Genomic DNA, 12,614 nt, shown 5'->3' with positions numbered 1-12,614 from the left:
AGAACCTCTTCTTTCTTCTTTTTGCCCCAATCTGCTTTGCTTTACCCTTGCTTACATTGAATTGCATTTGCTTTTTAAATGCCCATTCACCCAGTTTACTGAGATACCTTTGGAGCTCCTAACAATCAATTTTGTTTTAACCATCCTGAGAAATTGGGTGCCGTCGGCAAACTTCGAAACCTCACCCTGCCTCCAACAGCAGGTCATTTGTGAACAAGTTAGAAAGCCCAGTTCCCAATACTGGTCCTTGGGGAACCCCACTTCTTGCACCCCTCAATTGTGAAAACTGTCAGTTTATTCGTGTACAGTCGTACCCTGGAAGTCGAACAGAATCCATTCCGGAAGTCCATTGGACTTCCAAAACGTTCAAAAACCAAAGCAAGGCTTCTGATTGCCTGCAGGAAGGTCCTGCAGCCAATCGGAAGCCCCATCGGACATTTGGCTTCCAAAAATCATTCAAAAACCAGAACACTCACTTCCGGTTTTTTATCGTTTGGGAGCCGAAATGTACGAGTTCCAAGGCGTTTGGCAGCCAAGGTACAACTGTATTCTGCTTCCTGTTCTTTAACAGTGATTTTAAATTATGCAGATTAAGAAAGCATACCTATATTCGCATGATACAATTCTGTTTTCGAGAGGAAAGAGAGCAGAACTTATTTTCATGTTGCAGCATAAGGGTATCTTGTTATTGTACCATGTGCATGGAATATGCAAAGCCATGCATTTGGTTTCTGTGGCAGAAGTCCATAACCAGCTTTTACAGCTGGAGATTATATTATTAAGGAGACTCAGCATGAATTTGTGGGGAGGGAGCTGTATTTTTGCAGTTCTAATACAACCCAACAGCAACCCAATGGATAAAGATAAAATCCCACTCACATAAATAATTCTACCCACATCAGAAGGATATCATGCAATAACTGAAAATTAAGATGATTTACAACCTAAGCTTGATGCCAGAGAATAATTCTGATCTCTTGCAGAGTACTTCAGTGTAAAACATTCATAACTGCATTATTGTTCCAACTGTCTTTTATTTGTTTATGAAGCAGCAAAATCTCTAGTCCTCATCTTTAGGGGTTTTGTTTGATGCTTGGACAACATTATTATAAGGAAGTGCACTAGAAAGAGGATCCTACTAGAAAGAAGATTGTATCCAGCAAAGCTTTACTTGGTATCCGAAGACTAATTATTTTATAATTCACCTGGTTGTTGATTCTGTTTTAATGTCAGGATTATTTTCCATTTTGTTGTGCTTTGTAAGCCACCTCAGGTTTGATTTTATAACAGAAAAGCAAAGCATAAGCATTCAAATAAATATAGAGGAAACTGGAACCCTCTTGACTTACTATTACTAGACTGATTCCTGTTAGTAGTTTGGTTTTTCAGTTTGATCAAGCTGATGACCATTAGCAGCTAAGAAAGTTCACAGCCACACCTTTTCTTCATTCTTCTTTCTCTGTAATTCTTACCTCAGAGTCACAGACAGGAAAGCAATCTATTTTTTCTGCTGCAACTTCCTTATTACACTGATGCAAAAACTCAAAAAGGTTCCTTGAAAGTAGCAGTTCATGAATGGTGGTTCATCATTTCACACGGTTCTGCAAAGCAACTTCACAAGGTTATACAGTGGTACCTTGGGTTACAGACCCTTCAGGTTACAGACGCTTCAGGTTACAGACTCCACTAACCCAGAAATAGTACCTCGGGTTAAGAACTTTGCTTCAGGATGTGAACAGAAACTGTTTGGTGGTGGCAGTGGGAGGCCCCATTAGCTAAAGTGGTACCTCAGGTTAAGACCAGTTTCAGGTTAAGAACGGAACTTCAGAACAAATTAAGTTCTTAACCCGAGGTACCACTGTAGATGTGGCGGAGAATAACAGCAGTTAACTGACACCTGTGCAGATGTGGACCACATAATGGCAGAGGAAGAATCCGAAGGCAAAGTAAACAGTTCACTGTGATCTGACACAAGTGTGGACAGCAATACATTTGGAGAGTCCCCTCCCCAAATCTCCTGTTCATATCAGGAGAGATTGGATAGGGAAGAACTTCTAAGAGCTTTTAGGTTCTTCAATCTGAACTTTCGTGACATGAGTGATATCCATTCCTGGTCATGCTTAGATGACCCATGAAAATCAAGTAGAGTCAAGTTACTCAAGTGGACTCAAGTTCTTTACATCTATAAATCTAAGTGGATCTACTCTAGAAATGATTTAGAAGAGAAGAAGAAGAGTTTGGATTTGATATCCCGCCTTTCACTCCCTTTAAGGGGTCTCAAAGCAGCTAACATTCTCCTTTCCCTTCCTCCCCCACAACAAACACTCTGTGAGGTGAGTGGGGCTGAGAGACTTCAAAGAAGTGTGACTGGCCCAAGGTCACCCAGCAGCTGCATGTGGAGGAGCAGGGAAGCGAACCCAGTTCACCAGATTACGAGACTACCACTCTTAACCACTACACCACACTGGCTATTTAGTTGAATAGCACTCAGTGTGCACCCTTTCTGAGGCCTCCTGATGCATGTTGAACAGTCTATACAATATCTGCTGTTCTAGAATAGGAATGTAATGTAAAACACTTCGTGATTTTCCTAATGAAGAGCAGCCTATTGCTGAAATTTATTAATTAATTAACGAGAAGCAGGTGACCCCCTTATACCTTTTCCTGTTCTCTTGTGATTAGCTCTTTCCCTTGTCGCCCTTGTCTGTTCGTTACAGAATTTGCATCCTGATCCCAAGCAGTGATTCCCAGGCTTAAGAGTGAAGCCTTAATGTCTGTGGCAAAACCACACTTCCACTCTCATTGCTTGTTAGCTCCTTTGCTGTGACTTTTAAAGAAATAAATCCCACAAATATTTTAATTACTAGAAAAAGTCAGTCCCACATGGATATTAAAGAAGGCTCAAAGTGTCCCTTTTCTGGGCTGCTTCATTTGTTACAGTACCCAGCGTCCATATTGCTTTGTGGATATTTTAATGTGACAAAAGATTCCCATTTGATGGCTCTGGGATGCTGTAAAGGACTTTGCTTTAGCCACATGCCAATTGAGGAGCGATGCAGGCATGGTTGGGCTGCGAAGACTAGTACACGACTGGCATATTACAGTATGGTTTAGTAAACCAAGATTTATGGCTTAGTGTCATTTATTTATTAAATTTATATGCCACCCTTCATCCAGTGTGTTTGTTTTTTCCTGTTTATTTTAAGTCCCTGCTGTCTCCCAACCTCAAGATGATGATGCTACTACTTTTTACAGGTGATAAATCTGTGAAATACAGCATGCATGGAGTTCGCTGTTTTCCATAAATACCCCATTTCATTGCAGGTTTCTAGTAGTGTAGCAGAACACTTAGCCCACTCTCTTCAAGACTGTTCCAACATCCAAGAAATTTTCCAGACCCTCTACTCACATGGATCTGCTATCTCTGAAAGCAAAATCCGAGAATTTGAAGTGGAAACTGAGCGGTTAAACAGGTAAAGTTTACATATATATACAGAGTTCTGTTTTGATTAGAGTGGATTTCCCCTTTAATTTTATTTTAGAAATTGGGAAATTCAGCTGGTCATGGAGTCTTGCCTGCATAGGAAAACTAGTGACCAATGTGAATAAAGTATCAAATAAGATTAGCTTACCAGGGCAACTATACAGCAACACTTTGGAACCTGCCTTTCAGAGCACGACTCTTTTCAGTAGCCAGTTTCTGTGTATTACATATTCATAGAAAATATTTTGCATATGTATGTAGGCATCGCGCTGACTTGCAGGGGGGAATTCAGCATCTGAAAATCATATAATGGTAATCAGCTCTTACTTTCAGTTGATTAACTTGATTTGTTACCCCCATCATTTTGATTTGTGTGAATTATGCTTATGCCATCTGCATATAAATGTGGAAAAATATGGTGATGAAAAGGAGGGCTTAATCTGAATTAATAGCTTTCTTTCAACAAGATAATTTAGTCATCAGCATTAGGCCATAAAGTGATTTGTTAGGATTTGCATATTATTCTGCAGGTCTTAGCAACAGCTGGTGTTGCCTCCAGAGGAACCCAAAATACAGTTTTCAAGTTGATTTGTATAGATCAGTGTGATAATTTTAGTGGAGACGAGTAGGTGCTGTTGGCATCGTTGTACTTGTTGACAGTCAAAGCAATTTATTGTACCTAAATATTCAGAAGTAATACCCAAACTGTATCATTTCCACATCCACCTCCTTTGAAACAGCACGGGCAAAGGAGATAGGCTTTGCGTGCAAACCCCACCTTTGGCAGGAAGCCATGCCTCCCTCACACCTGTTTCAAAGCGAAGCAGCTATGGTGGTGTTGTTTTCTGTTTTTGTACAGTTCCCTCTGAGACTGACAGTGTGTCATCGACTCCCATTGCTCCCAGGGAGATTTGCTCTACTCTATTCAAAATGTACAGCAGCAGTAAACCCTGTGTGCTCACTTCTCCCATCTGTGGGCAGCTGGATGGCTGAGCTTTCCCAAAGGGAAGAAAAAACATTTCTAGCATACCAGACAGAGGCAGCCCTCCGACTCCTCATAAAGGGATCCATAGGGATGTGAGTTCTGAAAGGGGGCCCATGATCTAATCAGGATCTTGAACGTGGGTGTAGCCAGGGGGCAGGGGAGCAGTGCCCTCCCCCAAATCAAGTAAATGAATAAAAATACTGAACTAAAAGTAGAAAATATCAGAATATTTGAAATTGAAATGCTTGCTGAGGTCAGTTGGAAGACGTTGCGGTGCATTTGCAACCCAACTAGGAGATAGGCATGGCTTCTGCGAACTGACCAATCGCATTGCAGGTAGCTCAGTTCTGGAAGCTTCTCATAGTTTCTGGCATTTCCCCCTGTGAGCGTGCACCTATAGGGCCTGTTTAGAAGAGTTTGGATTTGATATCCCGCCTTTCACTCCCCTTCAGGAGTCTTAAAGCGGCTAACATTCTCCTTTCCCTTCCTCCCCCACAACAAACACTCTGTGAGGTGAGTGGGGCTGAGAGACTTCAAAGAAGTGTGACTGGCCCAAGGTCACCCAGCAGCTGCATGTGGAGGAGCGGAGACGCGAACCCGGTTCCCCAGATTACGAGACTACCGCTCTCAACCACTACACCACACTGGCTGGAAGTTTCTCATAGGCTATTTATACTGCATAACTGCCCTCAGGCCTCAGTCAATGATATAGTTCAGTTTATTCAAGTTCACAGTTTGGATCGGTGTAAAGTTTATGTTGTGAACCAGTGTTTTATTTAAATATAGTGGAGTTTCCTGGCTATCGTCGGTGTGCCAACTCCAACCTAGTCAGCCTACCTAAGATACACAAATGACTGAAGATTTTGACAGGTTTTTTTGAGCACTTGGGGTCAAATGTTGTTGAGACATTTCATTCCAAATCTGCTTGTCAGAGCCAGACAGAAGATGGTGACAGGTGGGTGTACTCCTTAAAGGTAAAGGACCCCTGACAGTTAAGTCCAGTCGCAAACGACTCTGGGGTTGCAGCACTCATCTCACTTTACTGGCCGAGGGACCCGACATTTGTCCACAGACAGTTTTTCCAGGTCATGTGGCCAGCATGACTAAGCCGCTTCTGGCGAACCAGAGCAGTGCACAGAAACTCCGTTTACTGTAATACTGTAAAAACCTTAATAAATATTTATATAAAAAAAAAAACACAGAAACTCCGTTTACCTTCCCACCGGAGCGGTACCTATTTATCTACTTGCACTTGACGTGTTTTTGAACTGCTAGGTGGGCAGGAGCTGGGACCGAACAACGGGAGCTCACCCCGTCGCGGGGATTCGAACCACCGACCTTCCGATCGGCAAGCCCTAGGCTCAGTGGTTTACACCACAGCGCCATAAATTGTGGCATTGCCCAATGATCCTGATTGAATCAAATGAATCCACTTTTGAGTCAGTCTTCCATGAATTCCACTCCCATCCCTAAGTGTAAGGCAAAATATGTTCGTAGGCCAAATGGGGAGGCCTGGTGGGCTTTAACGATGCTCATGGGCCAGAGGTTCCCCACCACTGATATAGTGAATTATATCACTGATGTAGAGAGTTGCACAGATAACTGCTTCCATGACCTCAATAGGGCTTTTGACTTACCCTCTTATAGCGGCAGCCGCCTTGGCTCTTGAAAAGCTGCATCGTATAAACTTTTCCAATACAGTATTGAAAACTCAGGACAGTTTTAAAAGCAGTTTGTGACAATGCAGTACAGGGAGCTACTCACAAAGCTGTAAGGACACAAGAGTTGTTGAGCTGCTTTTTTCGCAAAATCTCAAAAGAGAGGTTTTTGACATTTTGCCGATTTTTGCCTGGACGTATGGCAACCCTAGTTTTTGTTTTTTCATGTGATTCTCTACCTGGGCCAATTAGCTTCAGAACTCCTTTAAAGCAAAAGAAACCGCAAGGTTGAGAACAGAAGGGCGAGGTGGGCATAGGTAAGAAAAAAAGTACAGCAATGAAATGTGTCTATATAAGCAGCTCCATATCATTTCTTAAAAATATAATAATAATAAAGCCACCCACATTTTCATTGGGCTTTATTGGTGAAAGGGTTTTCTCCGTAAGACTTGTTCATGCAGTTTGCATTATTTATTCCTTCCCTGCCTTTTCCAGTGATGGATGAAAATGATTAAGGCCAGATTACTTTTCACATTTTGAGATGGAGCCATTTGGAGAACGTTCAAGGCAGGTAGGGCTGAGTAGGTGCTCTGTGAAAGTTTATAGATGGTTTTCTTCTCCGCAGCCGCATTGAGCATTTAAAATCTCAGAATGATTTATTGACAATAACTCTGGAAGAGTGCAAGAGTAATGCGGAGAGGATGAGCATGCTGGTTGGAAAATATGAGTCCAACGCCACAGCCCTGAAGCTCGCCTTGCAATACAGGTACGTGCACAGAGAATGCAAGAGACAAAATAAACGAGGTAGTACATTTTCATGTAATGCTTGTTTCCTGGAAGAGACTTGAAGGTATGTAAGTACACATAATGTACTGTTCCACCCCCGCCTTAATTCTTCTCACTTCCTTACCTTGCACCGTTACTTGTTAGGACTCTACTCAGTGTGAGTTGGCAGGGATAGCGTGTAGAAAGATAGTGTCCATTTCATGCTCTCTGGGGACTGCCTCAGAGAAAATGAAGAGTTGCCAATTTGGCTTGATACTAGGTAAAGGGTAAAGGACCCCTGGACGGTTAATTCCAGTCAAAGGAGACTATGGGGTGTGGTGCTTTTCAAGCCAAGGGAGTCAGTGTTTGTCCCCAGACAGCATTCTGGATCATGTGGCCAGTATGACTAAACCGCTTCTGGCATAACGGGACACAGTGACGGATGCCAGAGCACACAGAAATGCTGTTTACCTTCCTGCCACATTTATCTACTCGCACTGGTATGCTTTCGAACTGCTAGGTTGGCAGGAGCTGGAACAGAGCAACGGGAGTTCACCCTGTTGCGCAGACTCGAACTGCCCAACCTTCTGACCTGTGAGCCCAAGAGACTCAGTGGTTTAGATGGAATGTGCAAGTATTTAATAATTCTTCAGTTCACGTCTGTACATTAACTGCCTTGCAGGTTATTCTCATTCATGGAACTTAGCAAAGTGCCTAAATGTTGGCTTAAGAGTAGTTTAGTAAATGATCCATATTGTTCATAGAACATGTCACATGCTTATAAGGAAAGCAAAGTAAAACATTGCCAGTGCTGAAAGTTGCCTTGGGAAAGTTAAAATGATGACCTGTTAGGCCCAGAGGCTGAAGCAAAGCACAATGAACAAACCATTTCAAGTAAATACCTTTTGGCTCTTTTTAGTGCAAGTTTATCCCAGCCATTGTCCTGTCTTTTGCTGTGGCATTCCCTGGTGCTCCAAAGGGCAACGGGGCCAAACTCCACTATGTCATAGGAAAACAAAAGCCTTCTTGACCCATTCTGCATTCTACACTTCAGTGCAGTATTGAGTTCTGCACTGAAAGCTGAAATTCCCCAGTCTAAATGTATTATGATGTTGTTCAGTCATGTCACCCTTTCTATCTTACATTAGCAAATCAGACTGTTAATAATTTATTTTTTATTTAATTTATTTAATCAATTTATATACTGTACTCCATCCAAAGATCACAGGGCCCTTTACAGAATCATAAGGTAGGGGTTGGCTAGGATCACCAAGCCTAAGCTGCAAGAAAGTTCTAGTTTCCCAGCTAACAGACAGAGAGGAAATTACATCATTTCAGACATCACTTCCCTGCTGTCACCTATATTGCCTTTTTTCTGTCTCGTAAGTTGCAAATAGTGAATCGTTTTTGTTGTTTCCAGTGAACAGTGCATTGAAGCCTATGAGCTGCTGTTGGCATTGGCAGAAAGTGAACAGTCCCTCATTCTTGGGCAATTCAGAGCTGCAGGTGTCGGGTCTGTTGGTAAGAACTCAATAAGTTACTTTCTCTATAATCCATTTTGTACCTCAACTTCGCCCTCAAAGGGTAGGTTGCAACACCCAATCATCTTGTGACAGTTCAGGCAACCCCCTCCCACCTCTGCCCCCCAATTAATCAAGTATGTTTTCTTTCAATCGCATTTTTAACCCAAACTAAACTGCAATCAAATGAGAATAGCCATAGTGTCTAGTATAGGAAATTGAGGAAAGTTAGTGATTGAAGCTCTTGGTTCCAAACCCACCAAAAGGGAACATCAAAGGCTGAACGAAGGAGGCCACATACTTTGTATAGTCAATTCCTGAATAAGTGCTATTTAATTTGTATCACATGTTTCCATCCCAATATTGTAAATGCATCATTCAAGTGAACTGCATATTTTTTAGTGGCTTTAATGAAAGATGGCTGGATACATGTATGAGAGAAGAAGATGGTTTTTAGCACTTCCAGGACTCACAGCCAAGATATAATAGTTTCTCCTGTTTTATCAATTGTTCTGCTTATTATTTATTTGATATGTTGTGAGGCACTTTGGGACCCATTTTGTGGAAAGGTAGCATACAAAGAAGAAGATTATGAAGATATCTCAAAAGAGCTCACCCTAGACCTGCCATTATTCTTTTGCTGTGAATTTTCACCCTGTCTATACCTCAGCATTTTGGGTCAGGTTTTAGTGCCACGAACCACAACCAGTACTTTAGGGACAGCATGGTCTAATAGTGAGTGAGCCACTTTCTAGACACATTCCTAGTTCATTTAGGAAAATTACATCAAGATTGCAATTATTTGTTATTGTAGAGAAGTTGAGAAAAATGTGTGATTTCACATTTTCAACTCACCAAAATGGCAATTCAAGGTTTCTAATACAGAGTTGTAGGACATGGGGGAAACCTTTGGGCCCAGAAAAAATTGTTTCCCAAGCTCTACTGTGACATGGAAGCTGCTTGTTTTAAAATCTAATTTATATCACCAGCTTCTCAAGAGCCACTGAAATATAATGTGAAAACTCCTAAGGACAAAATGACCAGCTGGCTTCAGTGCTACAAGATGGATGAGTTTCAGCAAACTAGAGTCAATGATCCACAGATGTGGTGGCGTTTTGTTTTGAGTCCTGTGGATTGGGCATGGTTGTTGTTTTTTTTCTTTATGAGGCAACACATTTATCTGTGGAATTTTAATGCTGTGTTTCTATTATTAGAGTCCAAAATTAAGCGCAGAGAGAAATTTCAATGCAAATTTTAAAGAGCTATTTAAAAATAATTTAAATGATAAAAGACACAAGCAGTAATAAAATGTCTGTCATCAGCCTAAATAAAAACTAACATGAGTTTTATAAGTAATTCACTGGAAGGACAAGACTGAACAAGAAGCTTTTCACAATCATCTAAAATTAAAGAGATGCCATCCAGGGAAAGTCATAGCAAGTACAAGTGGGGATATAGTTCCTGTTTTCAGCTGCCTGTAATTGTATGAGCTTGTAGAGATGAGTTTGCAGGAGGCAGTGTCTTTATGCCTCTTGTATTAGCAGTATGCATATGTGGATCACATGGAAATGCATAATGGCTGTTTGTTTTCCCTGTATCCTGGTAACATAGGAGAGATGTAATTCACATTTATAAAGGTGATGAAATATGTTAATACGTATTTTTCTCACGCTTTGAAATAGAGACTGTCATTATTCCATAAGGCTTGCTTAGGTACTTCATTACAACAACAAAAAGTGTTTATTTTAATTTTAAAATGCACCAGCAACGGCTCCATTGAACATTGCACACACAAACAAAACAAATGAAGAGAATAAAACACAAACAAAAATGATTAAACACAGTGGTTCCCAGCTGAGGTGCAAAAAGGGGTGGTGATTTTCAGTCGCCGAAACAATTGTATGGGTGGATAAGCTTGGAAGAACCAACTGGCGTTGCTTTGCTTCAAGTGATACAAGGGGAGAACGATATAACAAAAGAGAGCATCTGCTAAGAGATCTCATCTATGGCAGTGGATGTCCAAAACTTAGACCTCATCTGCTTCATTTCTCTCAGCTTTGAGAGTTGTCAAGCAGTCTCAGAGTCTGCTTTCTGAAGAGGAGAGTCAGAAACCATGGTCTGCATCTGGATCGTGGCCTGTGGGTCCACTATAATCCTGGTGTATTTTATCAGACATTTAACTTCCTAGTTGGAAGCGCAAGATGTCATCTTAAGAGCCCGTCTACTCATATTAATGCTTATTACCTGCATAGCTCTGATCATTTGCTTGGCAAACAGGGGACCAAACAGGTGATGAAAACATCACTCAGATGCTTAAAAGAGCTCATGACTGCAGGAAGACAGCTGAGAACGCAGCCAAAGCCCTGCTGATGAAATTGGACGGTAGCTGCGGTGGAGCGTTTGCAGTCACCGGCTGCAGCGTGCAGCCCTGGGAGAGCCTGTCATCCAACAGCCACACCAGGTAAGCATAGCTCATTGGGTCTGTTAATCCCCAGGCCTTGGCGTTCAGAACGAAGTAGATTATGTTGTTTTTCATTTATCTTATCTATCTATCCTCAAATCAGCATGCTGGGTTATACTGGTGTTTGTTACAAATCACTTCAGTGCCTCGGTGACTGAACTCTCTCAAGATTTTCAACAGGCTCTGTGCAAAAAAAGAAGTTTGTGTAGATTTGTTGCGTGTGGGTGATTCTGATCTATTTCATAAAGAGCAAACTCATACCATTTGTTTTACTTCAGTGATTTCTCTGCCCTTTGTCTCTCAATTCCCTCTTCTCGTTGAAACCTAAAGCAGGTACCTGTATTCTGTGAAGGCCGCAAAGGTTTCCAATCTAGAGACTTCGTAGGTTTTTGCCTCAAACTTTTGAAGTGGCCGCAAGTTGTGTTCTAGTTTCATAAATATATTCATTTCATGTTAGAAGAAAAAAGTGTTTTTTTTTTAAAAAAGTGTTTTTCTATCAGCATTTATTGTTTTAAAAAGCAAAACTCAACAACTTCCATGACTGCAACTGCAGAAAACATCAGTTCAGTATGAGAACTACTTGGAGTTTAGAATGGAATAAGAATTTTCAAATACTGAATTTGCCTTTAGAGCCACTTATTCAATCCTTCTTCATTTTCAATCAAAATATGCTTGTCAGTGTTGAATTTTGTCTCTAAAAGTGAGTGGCGGAACTCTCATTGTGTGACTTAATGGTGTATACTTGCTTGGGCTTACACAAGTATTTTTTTATTGCATTGTGGCCTTCAGTCTTTAAAAAGTCAAAAAAAGCCAGTGTCCATAAATGATAGAAAGTTAATGACGATTTTATTTGCGTATTTCATTTGTATTCAGCCTTTCTTTGGTGGATCTCAATATGTTTCTCCATCCAGGCACTGACAAGACTCATACCTGCTTTTGCTGCACTGCTTCATTATGTGCTGTAGGGCCAAAGGATGACTACCCCTTGACCAAAAATACTCACAACCAGGCGAAACAATTTAAGCCATTTGAATCTGTCTGCCAAACTGTATGCAGATAAAATAACTCAAAATGGTGGTTGAAACTCCTCTTGTAAACTTTGAGGGCGGTGGTGGTGGGGAGGCTTTCTCCTTGGCAAGGACTTTTCATGTCAAAGTGAATAATTTCCCCTGCAGTTTGAAGCTCTTCAAAATGGGAGTTTGTAATGGGAGTGTTGACCCAGACTTAACTTCAGCATCAGGAATGAGTCGCTGAATGTCACATTGCAGAACACATTACTGGGAACAAATGCACAGGCAGCCACTGGTGACAAGGGGTTAAAAGACTGTAAAAGGGAGCAACTGCAACAAAATGGGGCTGGGGGGGGAGCAATACAGAGGCTGTTGTTAGTGAAGTGAATAAAAATAATAGCTAGCATTTCAATTTGTTGGGCTGGCAGAATCTCAGCAAGACTGCCAATTTATTTGTGAAAACAGAAGAAGAAAATCTGTGGCATATTAAGAAATCATAATTGTTCTAATGGAGAAAGCCTAGCCATGAAGCTAGAAGGGACAATTGTTAATCATCAAAATATCTGCTGCATTAAGAAGATACCTTAATTATTTGAATCAGTCAGTTGGGCAATCAATGGAGTCAAAACTAGGACAGAAATCTGAACCTTTGCACATCTAATATAAAATGTAGAATTTGTACCACCTAGACAGAGCTTTGTGATATAAACCTGCTGTATTTATGTATTGTG

The 12,614-nt window shown here is 41.2% G+C and overlaps 1 protein-coding gene across 4 annotated transcripts in view; it reads left to right on the top strand.

Annotated features, from left to right (window-relative positions):
- Positions 1-12,614, top strand: part of MCC (MCC regulator of WNT signaling pathway) — a 206,757-nt gene that overhangs the window by 175,683 nt on the left and 18,460 nt on the right. For all 4 annotated transcript variants that reach the window (XR_013977152.1, XM_080972405.1, XM_080972406.1 and 1 more), the window contains 4 exons: positions 3,325-3,473; positions 6,753-6,893; positions 8,313-8,413; positions 10,690-10,873. Coding sequence is in view for 3 of the 4 variants with exons in the window: in XM_080972405.1 (XP_080828531.1) it covers positions 3,325-3,473; positions 6,753-6,893; positions 8,313-8,413; positions 10,690-10,873 (575 nt within the window). In the remaining variant the exon portion in view is untranslated. The remainder of the gene's footprint in view (positions 1-3,324; positions 3,474-6,752; positions 6,894-8,312; positions 8,414-10,689; positions 10,874-12,614) is intronic.

Source organism: Podarcis pityusensis (genome assembly GCF_964106645.2).
Source record: "Podarcis pityusensis genome assembly, chromosome: 11".
In the NCBI taxonomy this organism is placed as follows: domain Eukaryota; kingdom Metazoa; phylum Chordata; class Lepidosauria; order Squamata; family Lacertidae; genus Podarcis; species Podarcis pityusensis.
The sequence above is the reverse complement of the archived record's forward strand: the minus strand, read 5'-3'. Positions and strand labels throughout refer to the sequence as shown.